Source organism: Drosophila subobscura, chromosome O, assembly GCF_008121235.1.
Source record: "Drosophila subobscura isolate 14011-0131.10 chromosome O, UCBerk_Dsub_1.0, whole genome shotgun sequence".
Lineage (NCBI taxonomy): Eukaryota > Metazoa > Arthropoda > Insecta > Diptera > Drosophilidae > Drosophila > Drosophila subobscura.
Genome location: NC_048533.1, coordinates 28,295,731 through 28,320,216, shown reverse-complemented (window position 1 = coordinate 28,320,216; position 24,486 = coordinate 28,295,731). Strand labels below are relative to the sequence as shown.

The 24,486-nt window shown below is 44.9% G+C and overlaps 4 protein-coding genes across 7 annotated transcripts; 3 read left to right on the top strand and 1 right to left on the bottom strand.

Annotated features, from left to right (window-relative positions):
- Positions 1-4,936: 4,936 nt before the first annotated feature.
- On the top strand, positions 4,937-5,504 carry LOC117895956. Of its 2 annotated transcripts, none has more exons than XM_034803909.1 (2): positions 4,937-5,233; positions 5,289-5,504. In XM_034803909.1, the coding sequence occupies exons 1-2, from the start codon at positions 4,978-4,980 to the stop codon at positions 5,291-5,293; spliced, it is 261 nt and encodes an 86-aa protein (XP_034659800.1). In that variant the 5' UTR covers positions 4,937-4,977; the 3' UTR covers positions 5,294-5,504. The 2 variants fall into 2 exon arrangements, with proteins under 2 accessions (XP_034659800.1, XP_034659799.1); XM_034803908.1 differs by having other exon boundaries at positions 4,943-5,233; positions 5,294-5,504.
- A 149-nt stretch (positions 5,505-5,653) lies between these two features.
- On the top strand, positions 5,654-7,337 carry LOC117895955. 2 transcript variants are annotated; one of them, XM_034803907.1, is made up of 3 exons: positions 5,654-5,950; positions 6,014-6,265; positions 7,178-7,337. In XM_034803907.1, the coding sequence occupies exons 1-3, from the start codon at positions 5,680-5,682 to the stop codon at positions 7,192-7,194; spliced, it is 540 nt and encodes a 179-aa protein (XP_034659798.1). In that variant the 5' UTR covers positions 5,654-5,679; the 3' UTR covers positions 7,195-7,337. The 2 variants fall into 2 exon arrangements, with proteins under 2 accessions (XP_034659798.1, XP_034659797.1); XM_034803906.1 differs by lacking the exon at positions 7,178-7,337 and having other exon boundaries at positions 6,014-6,330.
- A 7,561-nt stretch (positions 7,338-14,898) lies between these two features.
- On the top strand, positions 14,899-17,551 carry LOC117895954 (proteasome subunit beta type-2-like). Its single transcript, XM_034803905.1, has 3 exons — positions 14,899-15,003; positions 15,064-15,246; positions 15,306-17,551. Exons 1-3 carry the CDS (start codon positions 14,921-14,923, stop codon positions 15,979-15,981), a joined length of 942 nt encoding a protein of 313 aa, XP_034659796.1. The 5' UTR covers positions 14,899-14,920; the 3' UTR covers positions 15,982-17,551.
- Positions 17,369-23,986, bottom strand: LOC117895953 (fructose-bisphosphate aldolase). 2 transcript variants are annotated; one of them, XM_034803904.1, is made up of 4 exons: positions 23,805-23,984; positions 19,662-20,478; positions 19,407-19,606; positions 17,369-17,732 (listed from the first exon to the last, which is right to left on the bottom strand). In XM_034803904.1, exons 2-4 carry the CDS (start codon positions 20,455-20,457, stop codon positions 17,643-17,645), a joined length of 1,086 nt encoding a protein of 361 aa, XP_034659795.1. In that variant the 5' UTR covers positions 20,458-20,478; positions 23,805-23,984; the 3' UTR covers positions 17,369-17,642. The 2 variants fall into 2 exon arrangements, with proteins under 2 accessions (XP_034659795.1, XP_034659794.1); XM_034803903.1 differs by lacking the exon at positions 17,369-17,732 and adding an exon at positions 18,465-18,581 and having other exon boundaries at positions 23,805-23,986.
- Positions 23,987-24,486: the final 500 nt, after the last annotated feature.

Genomic DNA, 24,486 nt, shown 5'->3' with positions numbered 1-24,486 from the left:
GTGATGCTCAGACAACAGCTAAAAACTAAGCTAAAGGGAACATGTTTGTATTCTCATTTGGCAAATAGGCAAAAGCGAAACTGGGTAAAGGGCAACACGCAAATAAAGCTATTGCTCATACAGCAGTTGGCATTTTTTGGCCATTAATGGATGACCATAACTGCGCGACAGTCAGCACAAATGTTCCTTGAGCTGATGAATTATTGTCTAAGGTCTGGCCATATTTTGGCTGCTTTTATGAGTAATTCGAGACAACATTCAATGGCAAATCATTTCTTGATTGTAGCTCGCCTGCCTTTCATTCTTTCATATCCATATTTATGAAGAATGCGCCTTCATTCGCTTTCGTTTTGCATTCCGAAGTCACTTCCTACCTTTCTTCGTGGCATTTTCGCTTGTGTTCTCTTCCGCATTCGCCTCGCCTCATTGCAATGCAAAAGAGGTGCCGCATCTCCATTGCAGCAGCCACCACAAACAAGGAGAGGATTTCAGTACGAACAATAGACGGCCCGCCCGAACCGAACGCTGTGCAGAATGCCAAACTGGAGGCGCCCTCAAAAACAACTTCCGCTGCCGTTGCTGCCGTTGTTGCCGCTGCTGCTGTTGCACGTAATGCTCTGCTCTGCTCTGTGCCATTTCCCCTTCCAGGAGCAGGGGGTACATACATATGTGGCAGCCCAATAAACGCGACAACTGATTGGCATTCCAAATGAGGCACAGCGCGTGCTGGTCGCTGCCCTTACGAGTGTGGGGCTAGGGCTAGGGCTAAATAAATGCCAAACATTATTTGATTTTATTTGCTGCCAAACTCGCACATGAAGTGGGGAATAAAACGGTGTGCACAGCTCGGATAATATTTGATTATTGAGTGTGTGGAATACACGACTGAATGCCTTGACTTTGTATACTTTATGGATCTGCAATGAGATATTATCTGTGGGGATAAATAATACTTGATTAATTACATTTAAGTTCTGGCTTAAGTTACTTAAACTTTCCAGTAAATGGGACTTTAATATGGATTTTTTCAGGCACTGCATATAAAGATTGTTTGGTTTATTCTTTAATACATTTCTATACATTTGATTAAATTTAATTATTAGCATTATCAACAGTTTGCTCCCCACTCTAAGTGGCCACATAATAATTATGAGCTGCCATTAATGGCGTTTGTTCTATGATAAGTTTGAATGCAGCATTCGGCCTTAAATTCAATTTAAATTTTCATGTCGCTGGTTAAGCATTTCGATTATTTTCACACCCGTGAGTCGTGCGCTCTTTTGCAGAGTATTTTGAAATGAATATTGGCTTTGCAGGCTACAAATGGGTGCAGATTTTTCATTATAGAAATATTAAAATAATATACAAATAAAACATTTTGCCATTCCAAAAGCATAATTATGCTCCTCGCTCTGTCTGTCAGAAATAATTATGAAAACTCTTGAATATTAAAAGTGTATTGCCAGCTTCGACTAACCATAGTACATTAATCTGTTAATTCTTTTTTTGTTGTTGCTTTGTTGGCTTTAGCTTTTTGATAATTAAAAACACGATTTTGCATAAATTTATTCGCCACTTTTTCGCTTTTGCTGTAGTGTTTGTGGGGTTAATTATTTAAAATGCTAATTCGAACCCGATAGAGAGTAACAAAAAAGACGATGTATTTTTATTTATATCAGTTTTCTGTTGTTGTTTTATAGATTTGCTTAAGAAACCGCAACAAAAAGCTGAAACATGTTTACGGCTACTCTTATAACGCCCGATCCATGTGGCTGATATTTGGCTTTGTTGTTGCTATACATGTGTATATACATGTGTAGCTACATACGTATGTATATAAATATCTATTATGAAGAATTGGCCTGATTAGGCAGGGCTGGCAAATGTTTTAATTGTTATTTTAGGCACTTTTTTCGTGCTGCAAATTTATTTGGAAACATTTCAATAAACATTCTCAGATTCCTGTTAATTTTCCGAGTGCAATTTTCCTTCAATTTCAGCATGATTGTGCAGAAAACTTTACACTATTTGGAGGAAAGAAACACACAAATGCCGATAAAACAAAAGGGATTGGCTTTTCCGCCAAACTCCTGGGAATTCGCTTAAGTGAAGAGCAGCCATAAAGTACATCACTTCCCCGAACTCAACGGAGTGAAATCAGTGCCGTGGCAGCCCTCGTCGAGGGCAACATGTGCACGCTTTAAGGGGGACCACAAGCGGGGTAATAAATATTTATGAAAACCGATCGAGCGGTGGCTGGGCGGGGGACAATACAAGTATATCGAGATTTGCTAAAAATAAAACAACGAATTAAATTTCAAAGTTGTCGGAGCATAAAAATGATGTCTAGATGGACGGTGGGTCGAGCTGCTGCCAGACACAGCGGCGGCGTTTGGCTGGGCTTTGAAGTCGAGACGAAGAACTGAGAGCCAGCCCGGCCGAGGGCAAACTGCCAGCACGGAAATTATTCATTATAGCCCATGGCTCAAGCGGCTTGAATCTTGATTCGTTTGGCTGCGAAATCGATCGATGGTTGAGACTGATGCCGCATCATCGACCTGGGGCTTGCCTCGCACGCTGGTAATTATCCACGCTCAGTGGTCATCAAAAAGTGCCCTAAAACGAGTGACAAAGTGCAGAGACACAGCCGTGAGTGTGTGTGGGCAAGAGCGAAACACAAAGGAGGCCAGCAGCAGGTTCTACTTTTGCTGCCAATAAGCCACACCAAAAAAAAAGCAAAAAAATCAAACAACAACCATTTCAAGTGTTGAATTGAAAAGAAAACTTTTGCACAGAAATTTCTACAAATCCAAAATTCACCCACACAGAGAGACAGAGAGAGAGAATGTCAGAGGAGTCAACCGTGCGAGACGAATGAATAAATGGCGAACAGGCAAAGCCATTCATTAGCTACAATTAAATTAGTCAGTCGAAAAGCATGAGCTAACAGGGCAGGGCAGACTTTGGACGGAGTCTCAAAGAGCTGTCCAGTCTGCAGCTTGATAAAAATTCCCTGTAGAAGAATCTGCAACGTCATAATGATCAGCAAAGAGATCAGAACTCTGGAGCTCTAGCGCCAAGCCGGTGGCTCAAAGTCCACTGGAGCCATTTAATTATGACTAACTGTGGGAACAGTACACCGCGCATGAGATGCTCAGCAAAGTGTACGCAGCAGCAGGTAAAATCCAACGCAACGTATGCGTAATATTCGTGTTTCAGCTGCCGCCAAAAAGAAAAGGAAAAGACACAGAAAAAACACAGAAAAAAGTCTGCATGTGATGGGGAGCACATGCCCAAAAATAATACGAGAACGAGAGAGCGAGTATATAGGATATTTATAGAGGGACGACGGAGTGGCCTCTAAATCTTGTTATCTGACAGTGACACCGAATTTAGCCGTCTTTATTTATCGCACATACGCAACGTGGTGCACGGGGAATGCACTCGGGATGGGTGGCTTTGCCAAACAACAGCCAAAAGCCGTGCGGCACTCTCGACTAATTGTTACTTATTGTCGAGCCTGAAAGCTGCTACATTTCGCTCTGGTTTGCGAAGCCTCGCGGAGCGTGTTAAAACTGGGCATCCATTGTTATGGAAATTAGACATTTCCACCCGCTAATTGTGATCATCTTGTTTACGGCCCAAATGTGGCTGTCATTGCGCTTGAACTTCGATCGATCGACAGGCGATATTTGTGTGCGAAAATTGGGCCTCCCACTTTCTGTGGCACTTGCCAATTGGCAGCGCGTTTTCTCAGCCAAAAGTTTTCCCCCCATCAAAACAATTCTCCTCTATTTATGACATTTATAGTGTTTTTGACTCTGGCCTGCTAGGTTTTGTTTTTCTTTTTGCTTTTCTCTGCTAGTTTTATTCATTTTCCACTCGCTTTTGCTTGTAATTTTCCGCTACACAGTGTTCTTTGGTTTTATTTGCAGTGAATTGTTGCTGTTGGTTGCTGGTATTTTATGTGGCTTATTAGCCAAGCTGGCGGCAAACAAGAATAAAGACACAGAGAGCAGAAAATCTGACTAATAACGAGAGCAGAGAGAAGGCATGAGCTTGGGCGACCTAAAAAGCCGCTGCAGAAAAATCAATTAAATTAAATAAAACAAAATTAAATCTTTAAAATTAAAATAAAATGAATAAATCATTTCTATAATAGTTTTAATGCAAGTTTCCCCCGCTTCATGCGCATTCCGTTGCTGTTTGGTAGGGTACAATTGTTAAATCAAGTGCCAGCGGCTTTCTTCCGCAGACAAAAGCCCCCTTCCCGCGCATCGATGATGTCATGATTTCATGCTCGTACAGACACACACACGCACACACAGCTACAGCATGGCTGAGAGACTTGCCACGGCAGGGGCGGCGCAGGCACAAAAAACGCCAAAACTGAACTGCCCAAAATGTGGCACTGACTGGCTGGCAGTTTGAGAGTCACTGCATGCGTGCAGCGTCATGAGCGGGGAGGGAGCTTCATTGCATAAGGCCGCAGCACGTGCCAAAAGTGGTTTGAAGTTTGGCTTGAATCACCGCAAGAATTAACAGCAAATAAAAGTGAAATAAGTTCAGGCCAGAAACTAAATGAGTTTCAGTTTTGTCTTGGCTTTTGGCTAACATTTATGCTTTGTAGACTCTCAACTGGCAGCAGTGTCTGAGAGCGGACAGAGAGAGAGAGAGGAGAGCGGCAATGAGCGCTCTACCCCGACCCAGACCTACAGCCAGACAATGGCAGTGGCAGTGTCAAGCTATTAATAGCCAGCCCGTGCACCGACAAAATGCACAATTGTCACGTTAATAAAAAATATTTGCACCAAAAAGGTGCCTCAATTGGAAATTGCATAAGGCAGAGAGAACTCATCGAATTGGGGGCTTTGGATGGCAGTAAAATTAGGAAAAGAATTAACAAAAACCCAACTTAGTAGCCCGTGAAGGCAGCTTCACAAACGACAGCAAACACATTGGCGGAGTCAGTGGAAAATGTATAGAATATTTTGGTTTATTCTCGCCACTCTAGGGGCCCAACTCGAGGGACCACAACCGGATCGATCCGCTTACTTGGACAAAATGGAATGCGGTGACTGCAAGCAGGTGAATCGGGAGTGCCAAATTGTATCCTCGGGATACTTCTGCCGCGAGTCAGAGGACACGGATCTGATTGATGAACGGAAGGCCGCAGCAAATCTGAAACATTTGAGCAGTTGCATGGCCCCCGGGCATTTCTTTCTCAAAAGAGGTAAACTCCCAACTAAATTAACTGAGAATATTTATCAATGGTTGGCTGTTCGAAGCGTAGAGGAAATCTCATCGGCTTGCTGTTTCTGGGCGCCTCAAATTGGCTGCCAGCAGGTGAAAAATAAACTGCGGACCAAGCCCTGCTCCGATTGTGCCACATACCACGAAAGGGTGGATCGTTCCTCGATCTAAATCCGATGGGCTGTCCATGTGGGCCACCGCAGAAAAGTGGCGCAGGCTGCAGCGGAGTCTTTTCCATTGTAATTCTGATGTGTGCGACAAAATCAATTAAATAAAACGAAATGTAAGAGCATTTTAATCGAATTTTGAGGTACTTAAATGTAAGAATAAGAAGGTACAAATATGTACAACTGCATCATGGAGCCAATTGTCAGTCTGTCACATTTAGAACTAAAATTAACAATAAACAAACAATTTACACCTAAAATGTCCGCTCTGTTGTGTTTGGTAATCACATTGCTGGCATTGAGCGTCGCATTGGCCAGTGCCACCAGGGCCAAGATCCCAGAGTTTATCAAGAGCATGAAATGTGCCGACTGCAGCATGAACAAGGATTGCGATATTAAGACCACGGGATTCTATTGCCCACTCGATGTGGACAGGGTCGAGATTCACTACAATCCGGATGGTAATATATCGACGGGCCTGGGATACTTGGCCGATTGCATGGCCCCGCACTATTATTTTTACAACAAAAGTGAGCAAAGAGTTCTCCTTGATTTCTAACATTTCCAATTCACTTTTGGTGACCATTTGGCAGAGTCAATTTCACACATTTGCTGCTTCTGGTCGCCCGTTATTGGCTGTCGGCAGGTCAGGAACTTGGGGGCACAGAAGGCGCCATGCGATACATGCGCCAATTGGCATTGGAGTCCCAACCTTCACCACGTGGGCTGTCCGTGCCAAGAAAAAGAAGGAACCAAGAGGAAAAAGAAGAAGGGCAAGGGCAGGAGCACAAAACTCACGCATTGCGGCATCGTTTCCATGATTCTCATCCATTTGGTGCAGCAAATGATTTGCCAGCAACTTGTACTAAAACAATAACCAAACACACTCATGTCTGTAGCTTTATTTTAATATATTTGTTCATTGTTGCGGTACAAAGTGTGGGAGGAAACGATGACAATAATTTATAAAATTTAGTTAATAATGTTGAACTGCATCATGGAGCCAATTGTCAGTTTGAAGTTGGCTAAAACCTCAGTCGGACAACACAGTCGGCCATTCTAGTGGCCTTTGTAGACAGCCAGCAGTCGTCAGTGGAACGACAGCTATCAGATCAGATCAGAACTGTTTTACTCAAGGAAATTTTCCACACAAAAACAAACAATTTACAACTAAAATGTGCGCTCTACTGTGTTATGCAGTCACATACTTGGCCTTAACCGTCGCTTGGGCCAATGCCACCAAGATCGAGATACCAGCGTTCGTCAAGAAAATGAAATGCGCCGACTGTAGCATGAACAAGGATTGCGAAGTTAAGAGTACGGGGTTCTATTGTCCATTCGTTAGCGACAGAATCCAGATACATTACAACCGAGATGGTAACATATCGACGGGCCTGGGATACTTGGCCGACTGCATGGTCCCGCACTATTATTTTTACAACAAACGTAAGCAATTTGCTCCGTCTCTTCGGCTAATTTTTGGTAACCATTTGCAGAGTCAATTTCACACATTTGCTGCTTCTGGTCGCCCATTATTGGCTGTCAGCAAGTCAGGAACTTAAAGGCACAGAAGGCGCCGTGCGACACATGCGCCAATTGGAACTGGAGTCCTGACCGTCACCATGCGGGTTGTCCGTGCCAGGAAAAAGAGGAGGCAGTGAAGAGAAAAAAGAAAAAGGGCAAGGAAGGCGGCGGCACAAAACTCACTCACTTTGGCATCGTTCCTACGATTCTCATGGTGCATGTGGTGCAGCTACTACTTGCCACCAATTGATGCCACCAACTATTCTACTCAACCAAACACACGCACTGACACCTCTCACATCTCACACATGGAATATGTTCCTTGAGAGTTCTGTGCACTCCATTCTGAAGCTACAACTGACACGCGATTGCTGGTTCATTACACGCTACAAATATTCTTGAATTGGTAAATACTTGCAGCAATAGCAAGAGTTGAAAACTAATTTCGAACCTGTTCATTTGCAGCCGCAAGAAGAGCGCAAAAGCGAGTCCCAATTCCTAGAATGTTTTTGGGATCCATGGAACGGGCATTTTCCATCGATGTGCTGCATTTTTGTGCACTCCTTTTGGCAAATAAACATTAAGAAACATAAACATAAGCATTTATCTGCTGTTCCCGAGGATATCCACCAGTTGGCTGATCTTTTCGCAGCCTTTAACTCCCCCACAGAGTGGCTCGTAAATTGTTTAGGATGAGCTCTGCCCCTCCCTCTACATCCTCATTAGCCAAAATCCTATTAATATTACTTTTCTGTTTTCGGGCCTCTTTATTTTCTGCCTTTTTGTTCAACTTTTGTGGCCCCTTCCCTTCCGTTCCCTTCCCCACTTCCGGGAGGATGGCAAAACTTTTACGGATAACGAAATTTTGGCAACATTTCCTTTTGTTTTGCGGCTAAAACAATTTCCGCATGACCGCAAGAACCAAGAGCCACGTGGAGCCATGTGTGAGGGGAAAGGCCAAGTGAATTCCGAGAGCTGTGAAAAACGGGGAAGGTTGGTGGTGGGGGGAACTGACCAAGCTGGGAAAGTTGTCTGTGGCAGGTGAATTGTTCTGGATTCCAGTAGCCCGGCTATTTATAAACGGCTTTTTAAATGGAAATGCATTCCAGCTTGAGAGAGAGAGAGAGAGAGAGAGAGAGAGAGAGAGAGAGAGAGAGAGAGAGAGAGAGAGAGAGAGAGAGAGAGAGAGAGAGAGAGAGAGAGAGAGAGAGAGGGAGGGAGACCCTGAGGTCTCTCAACCCCAGGTGCTGCCTCGTCGCAGCGCCCCACTGGAAGCCGTGTCAAAGTCTCGACTTTCTTGAATTTGTTTAAGCGACAGCTGGCAGCTTAATGAAATGAATGCGTCGCCGACGAGTGACTTTCCCAGTCCCCCAACTCCAGCCACAACCCCCTCCAGCTCCCCCTTCCGACTGATTTGCAGTTTTCCATTGACTCGCTTTTTGTTGCTGTTGCTGTTGCTGCTTTAATTGCTTAGTCGTCTGAACTTGAGGCATCCACATCCACGGCAGCGCGCCCGCCATCCCAACGCTCAGCTCTGAGCACATTTTTACACTTTATGCAAATGAAACAGCAACAAATGCAAAGAACAGAAGCGAAATCAATACAAATCAGCGCACATCAATCGAAATGAAATGCGGAGCAGGGCAGTCAGGCAGTCAGGCAGTCAGTCGGTCAGGCAGTTGGGCAGTCGGCCACTCAGTCAAGGGTTCAAAGTATTCATTGAAGGCAAAATGCAGTGCGCACTGTCTCGCCTTCAACTTTGGCTACGTCTGGCCCGCAAGCTCTTTCTCTTTCTCTTTCCCTTTCCCTTTCCCTTTCTGTTGCATTGACGCCATGATTTTTGATAGCGAGGGTTGGCAGGTTAAAGGAAAGGTTTTTAGAGCTGCATGAAAGAAAGGAGTCCGCATCCGTTCCAAGTTAAACTGCTCAGCAGCAAGAGGTATCTTTGTGGTATTAATACTTGTTCTTTATCAAAGAACTTCCTTTGATTTGTTTTTGCCATGGAAATGTCTCGACTTTGGGCCGTACTTTCCACACTCGCGGCACTTTGGCACTTGGTGGTTCGCGCACTATTCACGTGATTACACAGAAATTTGCACTTGTCATACGCACGACTATCAAATGTGTCCAAAGTGTAGAGTGTAACGTGTAAAATTGTTCGGGTTGCATTGGGTTTTGGCATTGGCATTTCCATTTCAAATTTACCCAATCCAGCGGCCAGCAAACCTTTTCACTTTGCGCGCTCAACCAGCTAAATATCTGTGCAAAGTTTTCCCAATGCCAAAGCCGCATCAAAAGAGCTGAAGCTTAAGGATATCCATCCCATCCCCACTGGGACAGTGGCTGCAAAACTGCGCATTTCAATTTGCAGACTGAGACTCTGACCTGCCCCGCAAATTTCAATTAATTTCCAAAATCAACTGAGCGCAAGACACTCTTCAAGTGGCAAAGAAAAGTAAGTCAAGGCAGGCAGCTCCAGCTCCAGCTCCAGCTCCACTTTCGTTGCCTCTGGAAGCGCACTCCTTTGGCTGCAATGTGGAAAATTCAACCATTTTTCCACTGCTCTTTGCTGTGCTCCACTGTGTCCTATAGTCTGACACAGTTTTGGCATAGTTTTCCCACAGTTTTGTTCCATTTTGGCCATCTGTAATGGGAAATCTAAATGTTGAAATGGCTTTTGTGCGTCTCACATTGGCTGGCATCAACTTTAATTGCACGAGTGGCTGTGGCTGTGGCTGTGGGCGTGGGTGGGCACTCCCACGGGGTTGGGCTATCCTTCAGTACTTTTTGTCGGGTAGGAGGTAATTATGCCAGAATAATATTTTGTCAGCTTCACGTGCAAAGGACTGTGGCGCTAACCAGAGGACATAAAGTGGGTTTTGAAATCAGAGTTTCCTTTGGCCTGCCTGCTTCTGGCTTCTGGCCTCTGGCTTAGCTCTTGATCCTTGGCTGGGTAGCGGCTCTGGGGTTAAGGTTAAGGACGCAGCCCGCCCGGCAGGTCAATGAATTTTCTCTGCTTATGTCGTAAAAGTTGTGTCTGTTTTCCTTTTCTTTTATTTGTTTTCTTTGCGTATTTTTATGTGTTTTTTTCCAGTTAGTTTTTATTAGTTTTCAGCCATGACGTAGTCCGGCATTGGTTCCAGCTTTATTTATTTATAGCTTGGGCGCTTCCTGGAAAACAAATTGTAAATTAAAATTAAGACTGTAAGAATGTGAAATTCTGTGAATATATTTTAGTTGGAATTGAGGAAGGTTTTCCTAAAAGTTTCGGGCTTAAGTGGAGCAAAGCTTTACCTGCTACTCTTTGCCACTCATTGGCCTTTGAGAGAGATAAATGTCGCAGCTGATTGGCAGCCTTTGGTGGCTCTTTCCAAAGGTCCTTGAGCGCGCTTCAATTATAATTGTAATCCAATTTAGTTTTGCATTTCATCAAGGCAGTAGCAGGAGAATTCCACGTAAGCCGCTAAAAGGCTTTCCCATTTTTGCGTGCTGCAAAAGAGAGCGCAAAGCAGTTAGAGGGAGATAGAGATACAGATAGCTAAGGAATATAATGAGTTCTCTCTCTCTCTCTCATTACATTCCCTCTGGCTGCCCCTGGCCATGTCAATTAAATGGTATTCATTGCATTTGCTCGTTAGAAAATATTTGCACATATAATTACTTCCAGACCGCTACCTACCCCCGGCCCCGGTTCCACAACTTCCCGGGAAATCACGGCCATTATGCAAGCCCGCAAAGCGGCAGCCACAGATCCACACAGAGCCAGAGCAGCGAAAACTCACGCGATGCCGCACAAGATTGCATTTCAAAGGCATTTTAATTGCACGTGCGCGGGGGCGGGACGGGGGCGGGGTTGTGCACAGAGAATGTCAAGGCGTTGGGAAAGTTCTATGATGCAATCGCAGTGAAAGTCTGAGACGCGACAGCAACACTCTTACGTTCATTCACCTGGCACTCCACTCTCCTCCACTCCACCCCATTGCCCGCTTGCACTCGGCGAAGCGGCAGTGCAGCTGGCAGCCGGCAGCCGTCAGCCTCTGCGGCTCCATTTACGAATCGTGTTCGAGCAACGCATAAGATTTACAGCGAATCTACCGCAAAAGCTCGCTGCCGCTCTCCCGCTCTGCCGCTCTCTCCCACTCTGCGCTCTCCCACGAGAACCGTCGCAGCTCTAATTGGAGATGGCAGCGAGTCACGTAACCGCCAGCAAAAATGTAATAATGAAAATTGCAACTGATTTTTGTTGTTCATATAAAATTACCTCAAGCATTTCCCAAATTTCTGGCTGCTGCTCTCTCGCTCGATTCGTTTATTCACACATAAGATAAATGAATTTATGTCCAAAATTCAACTTCGATTTCCCTCTTGTTATTGTTGCAAGTTGTTGCCTGTTTCGAGTGCGACAATTAATTGTTTCGGCTTGCGTAATTTATTCATGCTCGATTAGAGTGGGTGGCACAACAGCAACGACGATGCCCAAAATGCTTAACTAAAATCAGACCCAATCAGGCAGCAGAAGTCATTTGCATATCCGTCGCAGATTAAAATGCGGTTTTTGCTTTTTGTGATGCGGTTTGTTATTGTACGCAATAATCCTCAATAAACGGACATGAATTGCTGCCAAAGTTATTAAATTTCCGTTTTACTTTAAGGTCTGTCTGCAGAGCTGACGGGAAATTGTCAGTGGATAATTCTTCTAAAGGAATTTGCCGTACATTTCGTTGATGCATAAAAGCAACTTGATCAGCTTGACTAAACATTATTGAACAACTCAAGCAACTTGGTTTTACATCATTGAACACGCTAGAACATTTTTAAACTGTTAAAAACAAAGGAATTGTCCCTTCCAACACGGAATAGAATTATGTCCCTTGCAATAAGTCCCGTGCAACATTTCAGGTCCCGTGCGACATGTCGCCAGCAACATTTTGGGGTCCCGTAAGACTTGTCCCATGCGACATTTGGGGTCAGTTCGCAAGCAACATTTCGCACTGGTCAATTCCTGAGTTTGTAACAGCTAAAACAGTCTCAATAATGTTTAATGTATGTTCAATTTGAATTTAATAATATTTGAGTACGAATTAGGGCTTCTTATGCACCCACAGCCGCCGTACACACGGAATTTCGAGCTGCAGCCTGGCAGCCCATTCCATTTGAGAAATACTTTCAGCTACATATTGTCATTCCTGCACAAGAATGCAAACTGCACACAGTTAGACAACGCGTGAGAAAAAGATTCCGCGACAAAGCGAGACAGAGAGAGTCGGGCGAGCGAGAGGGAAGAGCCAGACAATTTGTGTCGCTTCGACGATGCATTTGGCGCACGGCCAATGCAGCGAGCCAAAATGCAGTCAAGTGCACGCCCGTCTGCCGGTCAGCGGTTCTCCAACTGGACTCTCCACAGGCACCCCCCGCACCCGCACCCGCCCCTGCACAAATATAAATTACATTCCATTCAAAAATCATGGCGCGGCGCACAAATCAACATCAACTCAATGAACATAAATTGGCATGGAGAGTAGGAGGAGTGGGCAAAGGGTTGACAGTGGGTTGGCAGGGGGATGTGGGACAATGGCTGGGAGGAGCAGATGGATCGATCGACCTTCACATTGGCCGCCATGGCGACGACGACAACGCACATGGCCCAAAATGCACACAAGCCCCCAAAGGGAAGGCACAGCAAGCGAAAGAAAAAGGGAAAGAGAGTGCAAAGAGAAAGGACTTTGCAATGACCAACGAACAGTGGAAAGTATGGGGAAGTTCTGGAAATTGTTCTACTAAAATTAAGCATAAAAAAATTGAAGTTTTTTGCACATTTTCATGTGGAAATCTCTTGCTTTCTGCGCTACTCTATTCCCTCACACATGTAGCTTGGATTTGTGCCACTGTGCAGCCATTGGTGTCCAATCTAATGCATCTGGGTGCGGACTAGACGGGCAAGGACTTGTGTGTGTTTGTCGTGGACTTTGCTGGTGCCTTCGTTTAGAGCTATTTTTGCAGCGTGGGCGTTGTTGTCACGCATTTGGTTTTGTTATTGGGCCCTCGAGTGGTGTTTTGCAGCTAATTAGAAACTGCTCACACACACACAGACCCAGAGGGAGACACATGACTGCGCAGTTGGTAGCCGGGCACCTGCAATTACAGCTGGCGAGCGAGCAGTTGGCCGCAATGCGGTTATCCCTCGGTCAAGTCGTGTGCAGAAGGAAGAGCCGGGACTGTGGCTGATTTCATATCGATTTGGCTTGCGCAGCGAGTCATTTAATTGATGGAGCATGTCCTGAATAATCCACAGCTCAATCAGTTGCAGACGCCAGATCTGCGGCTCTGGCTGTGTCTGTGGGGTTCTGGGTCTCAATTTCCGCCCGAACACGCTGATGGCGCACCATTTGCGTCTTTGACTCTGCCAGCATCACTTCCTCTTTGACGCCACATGACGTGCTGTTGATATTTATGTAGCTTTGCGCCTTTGCTCGTCTTGCTGCGTAATCAGCAACGTGCCGGCACAGGGCAAAACACAATTGCACCGCAGGAAGCCGAAGGATACAATGGCTGTTCGTGGGCTGTTGCGTGGGAGAAGGGTGTGCGGGAACAGTTTAGAATTGTTGCCACTGGCAGCAGCAGCCACAGCAACAGCCGGCTGAGATCCTGCCGGCAACGTGATGATGTTTACATGCTATGCAAATACAATTAATTCCACTTTTGTGGACACTCTTTGTGCCAGCAGCCAACACCCAACACCCAACACCCAGCGCCCAACAGCTGCCACAGTAAATGCCAGAGAACTGGTTGGGTGTGGTGTGGTGTCGGGGGTGTGAATGACAATGGAATTGTTGACACTGCCACAGGCTGGATGGATCAGTATGCCAAATGCCAGGAGCGTTCGCACCATCTTTTCCTTGTGCAACATTTCCGCTACATTTGGCAGGAAACTGAGCTCAAAGTGGAGTCGATATTGACACGATTTGTTGCTTCCAATCGATCAGTTGCCAGAGAGCAAGCAACTGCCGCTGTTTGGCCTTAATTTGGGTTGAGTATATCCATGGGATAAATAAATATCGATCGCACTTGGCCATCCTTAGTGCCAGGCAACGAACTGGAGACCACAAATGACGCAACGGCTCATCGGAATCGGTTGGGTAAATAAAGGTGCTCGCTAAAGCTGTACCTCTGCAGTGGGCATTACAATGCCCCCAGTCGTCACGTCACCATCTGTCTGTCTGTCCATGCTCCAAGGCACACCCTGCATTGGGCATTGGATTTGGTTGCGATTAAGCGAACTTTGCACTCCGGACAGCAGGAACAACAATCGAAGCTATATGGAAAATGGATCACTGCACACGGATTGCGTCGCTTGTTGCGCTCGTGTTTACATTTGCATTTACAACTAAGGAAGGAAATTGTGCATTTCATTTGCGACCGAAATTCAATAAAATTACACACTAACAAAACGAACAAAGACCTCGCCCGGCCTCGAGGCTGTCTGGTGGTCTTGAACTTGTGACCAAAGAACGGAATGCAAAAGCAGAATATTGCGATTGATAGGCGACACAGCATGATAACCAAGAAAAAGACTATTAATATTATTATTTTTGCATACAAATATACAATGTACCTTTCGTATCTGCGGATAGCGTGTTGAAACAAGCGAAATGATTGCGATACAACTTTGATTTTGTGGCTGCAACTTTGTCATCAGAATGAAATGTGAACTCAAAGCGGAAATTAAAGGTGTCAAAGAAACAGTGCTACAAAAACAGAACCAACTGTCAGGACATTGATTTGGCACTGTAGAAAATGTATCTGCAGCTCAAACACATTTTCCTTACTAGGATAAAAGGCAATCCTGCAGATCGAAAACTAAACATCAATCGAAGTGTATTCCATTGGAGAATCAGATCACAAGTAGTCAGTGCTTTTAGCTTCAGCTAAGCACAGTTCTAATTTATTTTAAATATCAAAATATTCCAAATCAAATCATGTTCAACGCAGCATCCATGCTGCAGGCGGACAGCCACTGCCAAAGAAGTTCCACAGGATTCAGCTTTGGCAATCGTGAGCGGTAGGTGCCACAGTCCCTGTGGATAATGCAAACCAATGCCCATCTCTGCTCAATCTCTAGTGACAGAAAACTCGCTCATCGCCATGGCTTTATTCCCATGCCGCCAGAGATTACTAGAAGCTGTGTGGTGGGTGTGAAGTATCGTGATGGAGTCATCATTGCCACCGACAGAAAGGCCACAGCCGCGGGCATGGCTACCACAAATTCCATGAAGACCTTATATCGCTTGCAGGATAACATTTAGTGAGTGTTCCTGTGTGGTCCCGCCACATCCGCTTACCTTTTCCTCTTCTCTCTGGCAGCATTGGTTGTTACGGGGTCTGCGGGGATCTGCACCAAGTCGCGCGTCTGGCTGCCGCCCAAATGGAGCTGCACCGACTGCAAACGCACTCGTCCAAGGTGCCTGTCGTATGTGCCAATCAGTTTATCAAGCATCTACTGTATCGCTTTCACGGCAAAATTCAGGTAAATCTGCTCGTCGGCGGGGTGGACAGTGGGGGGCCCAGTCTATATTTCATCCACTTCGATGGCACCTCGGATAAGATTCCGTTCGCAGCGAATGGACCTGGACAGCTGGAGTTGGCTGCCATGGCTGTGCTGGAGAAGGGCTGGCACGCCAATCTCGCCGAGCAGCAGGCCGAGGCTCTGGCCATCGATGCGGTGAAATCGGGCATTAGAAACGATTTGTTTTCCGACTCCCTCATTCACGTCTGCGTCCTCCGCACCGATTACTCGCTCAACCTGTACGACAAGAACCTCGCTGTGAATCTTGTGCCCAAACAAGCCGTACGGAGAGAGACACTCACCTTGCCCAAAGTGCTGTTCGCCATGGATCATCCATTGCAACCCGTGGCCAAAGGCTTGCACTCCGCTTCGCAGGACGCCGATAAGTTCATGGCTAAGGGCTCTCGGACTGCACTTGCCCTAGAACGCCACAGGGCCAGGAAGAGTAAGGAAAGAAATGAAACTGATGGTTAGACATGATCTAGGAACAATTGTTGTTAGTTTTGTTTTAAGGTTTTGTTCAGCATGATAACCCAAAACACTAATTCAATTCAATATAAATTCAATACAATTACAAATTAACTCCAATTTCATGTTTTTATGGCAATTAATTACATTTTGATGTTAAGTCCAAAAGCCTCATCAATTCCTTCAGTTCTGAGAGTAAGCATTCCCAAGTCAATGTATTCCCCCCTAAAAGCTTTTCCTGCATTTAAACTCAGCTCGCGCTAGTGTCCAGTGCTGCCTCAACTGTATGTCGCGCTGGCGCATGTGCAACACATTTCTTTTATGCTTTTAAAATTTAAATAAAATGTTAAATCAATAAAAATAATTAGCTCTAACTCTAATTAGTTGCTTTTAGTATCTAAAATATCTTTTTTTAGATTTAATATATAATAAAATAAATCAAATATAAATATCATTCAATATTTTGTTTTGTTTTTGCTCTTTAGGATCTTTTATTGAATGATGTTCGTTCAACAAACATCCTTAACTAATTTCTTGAATATTATGTGGAACACATAGTTGTTGTTGTCTATGTTCCTGCTGGTGTTTTCTGTTGTTATTGTGGTTGGTTTTTTACAGTTTGTTTGCCACGATGCCCTGTTTGCTGTTTCGCTCATCGAACTTTGATTAACATTCAAGCTGGGACACAAACATGTACACACATATTTATGTTGGCAATACATGCACGATATTGTTGGGTTAGTTGTCTTGGTTACAATCGATTTCGATCACATTTTGGATCGTGTGGCTCAGTGGGTGGAAACGATCGATAAATACGAGTAACAATCGCACGGTGGCTGCTGCACCGTGGCATAAATATTCTTTGTTTTCTTTTTTTGGGACAACAGCAATTCGTTCGCTCACAATGCATGAATATTGTTGTTGTTGTGCTTGCTGTTGGGTTTTTCCTTTTGTTTTGTTTTCTTTTTATGGTATTGTGTTTGTTTATTTGCGTCATTTGTTGTATTTTCACTTATACTTATTTAATCATAAATATAAATTGTAATAATAATAATAATAAAACGTTTGATTTCCATTTAACAGTTTTGTATACAAACGTTAAAAAAAGTAATAAACCTTTGTGCGATTTCAATGCCTGCGGGACAACGGATGCTTCCAACAAGGATCTTGATTGTTGATTGTGCTTTTTGTTTTAGATGTGCTTAGATGTCCAAACGATTTACGACCTCTGCCCGTTCGACATTGAAATCTTACTCGTAGTAATCATAGTGATAGATATATAATAGAACTTCAACAATTGTGTTTCTTGTGCTTACAACTAAAGATAAGTTTGCGTCTCAATCAACATAATCCTCTTTCATATATTTCTGTATTCACTTTTGTTTTTTGTTTGGTTTGCTTGTATTATTTGTTGGGGGCTGTTTATGTATTCATTTTCTCAAATATATGATTAAATTTTTATCATTATTCTCTGTTTAAATCTTTCGTTTTTTCTTCTATTTTTTTTTTGTGTTTTTTTATATGCTTGCTGCTTAGCTCTCGAAACTAAGTTAAAGAGAAACAAATCTGCCAAAAATCAAACATTTGAAGCAATCTGCTTTTTATATATATAGATATTTTTGTTGTATAAATATATGTGTGTGTTGTGGGCGTTGTTCCGCCACTCCTTAGTAGGCGTGGTTGGCCACGAACAGGGAGCCGGAGCCGCTGCCAGCAGTGCCGGCCACGTACTTGCCGACGGCAGCCTCACCGTTAGCCTGCGAAAAGAATAAATAAAGTTAGTTTCATGTGGGCAGAAAACTATCGAGAGATTATCCCATAAAGTCGTTTAGTTACAAACAATTTGCCTTAATTATATCGCAACTCATAACTTTGACTGCCGCAGGAGCAAAAGTTTGTTACATTTTGCCAGCCAGTTGGTTGATTCCTTAAAGTTTTCTCCCCAGCCGAAAACTTTGCCCTGCCACTTGCAGAAACCTCTTACGCTTTCGCCCACACACCCGTCTCGTACTCACAAATGCCCGTAAAACTTTAAAACTACTGCGAGGGTACGGCCTGATTCGATTAAATGCAATTTAACACTGAAAAGTCCAGTACAAACGAGTCCAACGGAAGTGGTAGCAAAAGCTGAGTGAGGTGAGTGTCAGGCTGGGAAAGGGCTTCCATCATTCACGTAACAGTTTAAAAACATAACAAATTAATAACTTAAAATATACATAAACTAAAACTAAATAAAGAAAAAGTAAACATGAAACATATAAATGTTTGTAAAATGTAATAGATAATTTATTTTGCTTGTCGGTGTTGTGTTTGTCTGAATTCGAAGCATCAGATCATCAATCGTAAGGTCTAGTCAGTAAATATAGTGTATGGAAAAGTCGAATAGAAAAGTGTGATCCATGCGTAGTGGAATGTCTGCCAGTCGCCGTGCAGCTTCAGGCCCAGCAGAGTTCAGCCTGGGGTGAGAGCACCGCTTATTCTGAATCTGATTTGGGGCTGTGCATTTTTGTTTAGTATTTGTGGCCAGCAATAAAGAGGCTGGCATTGGCGGCGTACGAGGGAATCGAGCCGGCCACGTATTTGCCCTGGCAAGCTAGAGCGTTGGCCTGTGCGTGGGAGGGAAAGAGGAGAGCGGTAGGATTGTGGTTGGGATTAGTCAATTAAGGAGCATTTGTAAGGTTTCGGGTTTAAGGTTACAGCTACAGCAGCGTGCGTGTGGTAATGCGAAAGGGTTAAGTAATGAAGGAAAGTGTTGAGGTAAGCCCATCATGGGTAGAGGTTCGGGTTAATGGAAAAGCTTTAATTTTAATTGATTTTTCATTGATAGTAATGGTTAAAATGGTTCCTCTGTTTCTTGTTCTCTCAGTATTTGTGATCATCCACATGCAAAGTATCGCCACCAGCAGCACCGCTGACAGAACCAGCTTCATAGCAGCCACAGCTGGCCGCACTGTTCGCCTGAGTATGAGGTTAGGATTGAGGTTGGATTAGATGTTTGCGAGATTAAATGAAAATAGATTATGGGTTCAATGTGTTAAAGTATGAAGAATGATGCAGGAATTAAGTTTATTAGTGAATAAACTGATTAAAGATTAAAAAGAAAAAGAAAAGAATTTCCCTTCGCTCTTTCCATCGATAATCAAATAACTTTACGATGAGTTCAGTTATTTGAATGTGAGTTAGGATAAGATAATGGAAATGATGAAAGGTTAAGGATTATTTAGCTTGCAGATTAGATTGCACGGAATCGGGTTTCATAACGGGATCATTAGGATGGGATTGTGGTGGGGGTTTTGTGTTTTATACAGGGCGATAATGTAGCTTATACCATGGAAAATATACCCGCGGACACCGTCACCCGGCACTTATATTACTAAACACCACTTAGCTAGGCCCAAACTAAAGCTACGTTCCAGCACTAAGAAACTCACCTTGGCGCGCTTCAGCAGCTCGTTCTGACCGGCGCCAATGTTCTCCTTCTTGCCACCCCAGGCCTTCAGCACGGAGGCCTGCAGGGCGCGACCGTACGAGAAGGTCAGAGCCCATGGGCGGCCCAGAGGAACATTGTTGATGGCGCTCAGGTTGACGGTGGCCTCCTCCTCAGACTGACCACCCGACAGGAAGGTGACACCTAAACAAAAGGTTCAGTTAGACAGGGAAAAGAAGGATTCAGAGATGTCGCTTACCAGTGACGGCGGCGGGGACAGTGCGGCGCAGAGCCAAGACGGTGGCCAGGCCAATCTCCTGGGGAGTGTTCTTCTTGGCGGACTGACCGGCGGTGACCATGTTGGGCTTCAGCAGGGTACCCTCCAGGTAGACATGGTGGTCGCTGAGAGCCTTGTAGACGGCAGCCAGGACGGTCTCGGTGACCTTCTGGGCACGATCCAGATCGTGATCACCATCGGGCAGAACCTCGGGCTCCACAATGGGCACGATGCGCTGCGACTGGCAGATGGAGGCGTAGCGGGCCAGCACGTTGGCGTTCTCCAGGATCGACTGGTAGGATGGGGTGTTCTTGCCGATCTTCAGGACGCAACGCCACTTGGCGAAGTCGCAGCCGTCCTTCTTGTACTGGGCGCAGCGGGCGGCCAGATCGTCGAGGCCCTGGGTGGTGGTCTCATCCTCGGAGCCGAACAGTGGGACGACACCCTTGTCGACCTTGATGCCGGGAATGATGCCCTTCTTCTTGAGGATATCAACGAAGGGGGTGCCATCATCGGCCTTCTGGTACAGCGTCTCGTGGAAGAGGATCACGCCGGAGATGTTCTCACCCAGCTTGGGGTCAGTGCTGAACAGCAGCTGACGGTAGGCACGACGGTTCTCGTCGCTGTTCTCCACACCAATGTCCTGCAGACGCTTGCCCATGGTCGACACGGACTCATCGGCGGCCAGAATACCCTTGCCGGGTGCAACGATGGCCTGGGCAATGCCCCTCAGCTCATCCTGCAGCTCCTTGCTTGGGTAGTTGAAGTAGGTGGTCATATTTGAGATTCGAGTGTAGTTCTGCAATATCCGCATCCATTTTTGTGTCGGTGGTTGAGTCGCATTCGCACACAAGTGGCAAGAAGAAAGAGAATGATCGTGACATGTTAGTAGGCGTATAAATGGGTTCTGCACTGGCTTGCCAGCCACCACAGCAAGTCCTAAACGTAGAATTTTGACGGCTTATGTGTGAACGCGGTGCCTAACCAGCTAATTCGGGGGAGGTGTACGAAATTTTGATAGATTTATGTGTACAATAGAAAAGACAACTAAAGCGAAGGCTGCATTTGAGATGATTTCGAAGATTTACAGAAATATTTTGTATAATTTCATTCTATGGAGATTTCAGAAATAGGCGTGGCTCAATCATTTTCAGCTGCGCGGCTGCCATTGAAGGTTTTCTAATAGATTAACGGATAAATATGTGTATCTGGTTACCAAACACAAAATGTGTCCCCCTTTGCTAACACCAAAGATCACACTGCCTAATGACTCAACTTCTTTGCTGACTAGTGTAATACACAACTGATAGCTAGAACAAAGAGCAGCAAGCAGCAAAGAGAGCGCGAGAGAGTGGCAGCGCGTGTGCGCTCTCCGTCTCCCTCAACATTTCACGTACACACAAAATGTTGCTCAGCTTTTTTTTCAAGTGAAATTAATTAACAAAAACTATAATTGGCACTCATAAATCACTGCACTCTGTAATTATAGCTAAGCCGCGTTCGCTTTATGGAACTTTTGCATATTTTTACCTATTTGCCCAACAACAAAACTTATAAAACCGAAGCACAATTTTGTTCATAACCAAAGAGAGAAGTTTAGGAAGAGAGACAGAGTGAAGTGTGAACCAACCTCGACGACGAATTTGTATTAACTGAACAAAGTCGGGGAAGCTCTTTCGTTGTCAACCTCTGATGTAATCAAAGGCAAAGCCCTGGAGGGGACACGCATCCGTACACATATGCCCCCTCTCACTCGCTCTCTATGCTGTGTGCATCTCTTTCTATCACCCACATAATGCGTGACGTCGAAACTTTCACTTTCAGCCTGCTGCTGGCTGCGGCCTGCTGGACGTGTGGGCGTGCGCATGTGCCGAAGTTGCTTTGGGCCGCCTGACATTGAACAAGGTCAAGCAACAATGTTGCCCAGCAGCATGTTGCCAGAGCCCACTGCTGCGTGTTGCTTATGAAACTTGTGGCGAATTTTTTGAAAACCGAAAGTCGTGCGGCGCGTGTTTGGAGAAAGAGAGAAAGAAAGAGGGTGGGGAAGGGGGGACAGAAAAAAAGATACATATACCCAGAGATGTTGGCTACAATACAATTCCAGGGATACATTTTGACTTGTTTGACATTGACATTGAGTCAAGGACTGGAGAGGGAAATACGAAATCTATAGATAAGACCAACAAAACGTGTCAAAAACAATGTTCCATCACAGCACACAATAAAATAGCCCCATATAACACTAGATGGTATAACACATTCAATAGATAGCTGGCGGAATCTATCTATAACCGATTTACACTGATACACACCTACACGGGCCGGCAATTAAACGGGGAATGAAACGTTGCCCGAAAATCGGAGAAATATATAAGACAAAGAAGAGATGGTGGAAGCGAAGACACCAATCAAAAGAAATTTACGTTGCTATCAAGGAACTGGTATAAAAATAAAAAACAGACACATGTGCCGCCCCAACATCGAGCGTATCCGTGTGGTGTGTGTGTTTGTGTGTTGAAAAACAAGCTGATAAAACGAGCAACGAAAAAAAAATGAAACGACATGAACTGGAAAAAACAAACAGTAACAGTGTTTAGGTGTCTTTGGGTGGAACATTTTGGTGCGGAGCTTGTATCTGCTATAAAAAAACAAGCCCCCCACGACAGCCGTTCCAAAGGTCTCTGCGAACATTATCATAACGAGATTTTAGGTCCGGCCTCTCAAGACGACACAGTGGGTCAAAAGAACAGCCACGATCCACGGCAGCGTTGATAAGAACCACATGAGATGCTGATGTAACTGACGTCAAGCGGAGGGGACATTGTAGGAAACTGTAAATTGTCGGTAGGCAACAGCTGAGAAAAGTTCTCGCTCTCTCTCTTGCTCACTCACTATCTGCTCTGATTGTTTGACCTCTTTCATCGCCTATGTGAATATGTCTTATGGGATGGGATGCACAAAGAGTGCAGCGAAAAAAAACGGAATGTACAACATCAAGCGAAATGCGGAAAGAGGTAAAATATACAGTAATTGCTGTCTGTGGAGATTCGTTCCACACGATTGTCTTTGGAGCAAATTTCTTTGGAGATATTAATGCGGAGTAAATGCAGTCAGCGGTTTGAAAGACTTCATTCATTCTAGTTCTAGTTTATCTGTTATCTAATTCTGTTGTATGTACCTCGGGTTGACCTTCAAAAAATGAGGAAGTCTTTGCTGCTCGAAAACTTGTTTCTATCGGACAAACACCCCTAGTGGCTGGCTGGCTGCCACTCTCTTTCTCTCCCATCCTATTACTCTCATTCTTGCGCTCTCTCTCTCTCACGTAGCTAAAGATCTTATATCGCAGTTTGTTGCTCTTTGAACGATTACGCATATTCGCATACAGTTGTAATTTACAGTAAACTTATGCAGCTCTCCCACCCACCCGTAAAGGTGAATAAAATAGATAAAAGGCAAAGAGCGCGAGAGAAGACAGCAGAAGAGTGTCAACAAACCGAAAAAAACTGGCGATGACGCTGGCTAATTGAAACCTAAACGAAAGATATAGATTTTATATGTGGAAACAAATATTTAACATTTTGCGGCAACTATTTATAAAGAACAAAAACCGCAGCCGCGACTACAAATTGCAGTTGAAACTTTGCCAATAACCAAATGAGCTCAAGCACCGCAAGGCGAAGAGCGAGAGACACGTACTCTCTCTCTCCCACCGTTCGTGTGGCAGCAAAAGAGAGCCGGTTGAGCCGGTAGTAAAACTGCCTTCGAGTGGACCGCTGTTATCCGATAGCTGGCAGCGAAGGGGGTGTCGTTCCAGCAGAGGAACTACTGTAGTAGAGAAAGCTCCATCAGAGTTCTAGAAAATGTCATAAATTCATTGTAAATGTTCAAATAAATCCCATCGCACACACACACACAGACACTCAGAAACACGGGTGGGAATATTTTGTAATGATTACGAAACAGCCGTCTAGCGGAATGGAAAATTTCCCATTGAAGATTACGAGACTGCAGCCCGAATAACCGAATCTCGAATGCACCTCCTCGATGGCTCACTTTATTATTATTTTTCTTCACTTAATTTCAGATTATTTTTATCACTTGTCGCACTGGGGGGCACCCACTCACCGAAGACTGGAGACTGAATCTGGGGAAATTTCGTCTGGCTGGGTGTGCTGCTGCTGCTGCACTGGAGGAGAGAGCTCAACGCTTTTATTTTCGGTCTGTAATCGCTGCCGTTGCTGCCTCTGCCGCTGCTCGGCTGTGCTGCGCGGCTGACGACGGCGGCGGCGTTAACGCGAAATTCCAAAGTGAAATAAGCGAGCAGCAGGCAGCCGTCGCCGCCGCCGCTGACGGGCGAACGGTGCGCGTCAAAAGGTTGTTTAGAGGTCGTCCGCGATACGTGTTGAGAAGTTTCCAAGCACAGTTGTGTGGCAAAGCGTTGAAAACAGTCAAAAGCAAGCTTTTAGCAAAGACATAGTCCGCGTGGGTGGGTGACAGTCTTTGGTGGCAAGCTTTGCACTGCTTACGAGCTTTTAACGCTTGGCGGGTAAAATAGTACATTTGAATCGCCTAAAAGTTAACCCGGCTTTCTGCATTTTCCCTCTTCTACTATGTAATTTTCCACTGAAAACTCTTTGCTCTGACAGCCCCTGTTAATCTAATATTTATTTAATTAATTAATGCATGGAATTTGCAGCCCTATTCCAAGCGACCTGCTTTACTTCGAGGGGTGCCTGATTTTTTCACTGTGCCGCAGTTACGCCAAAAACGAAAAGAGGGGTGCAGCTGATGAGGGGGCATGCGACTG

Bases quoted from the DNA above. Each gene is read 5' to 3' on its own strand.
- LOC117895956 (XM_034803908.1), top strand. From the start codon at position 4,978: ATGTATAGAATATTTTGGTTTATTCTCGCCACTCTAGGGGCCCAACTC. The intron at 5,234-5,293 runs GTAAACTCCCAA...TTCGAAGCGTAG, and splicing joins GCATTTCTTTCTCAAAAGAG to AGGAAATCTCATCGGCTTGC.
- LOC117895955 (XM_034803906.1), top strand. From the start codon at position 5,680: ATGTCCGCTCTGTTGTGTTTGGTAATCACATTGCTGGCATTGAGCGTC. The intron at 5,951-6,013 runs GTGAGCAAAGAG...ACCATTTGGCAG, and splicing joins CTATTATTTTTACAACAAAA to AGTCAATTTCACACATTTGC.
- LOC117895954 (XM_034803905.1), top strand. From the start codon at position 14,921: ATGTTCAACGCAGCATCCATGCTGCAGGCGGACAGCCACTGCCAAAGA. The intron at 15,004-15,063 runs GTAGGTGCCACA...CTCAATCTCTAG, and splicing joins AGCTTTGGCAATCGTGAGCG to TGACAGAAAACTCGCTCATC. The intron at 15,247-15,305 runs GTGAGTGTTCCT...TCTCTCTGGCAG, and splicing joins CGCTTGCAGGATAACATTTA to CATTGGTTGTTACGGGGTCT.
- LOC117895953 (XM_034803903.1), bottom strand. From the start codon at position 20,457: ATGACCACCTACTTCAACTACCCAAGCAAGGAGCTGCAGGATGAGCTG. The intron at 19,607-19,661 runs GTAAGCGACATC...CCTTTTGTTTAG, and splicing joins TGTCCCCGCCGCCGTCACTG to GTGTCACCTTCCTGTCGGGT. The intron at 18,582-19,406 runs GTGAGTTTCTTA...TCCCACGCACAG, and splicing joins AGCTGCTGAAGCGCGCCAAG to GCCAACGCTCTAGCTTGCCA.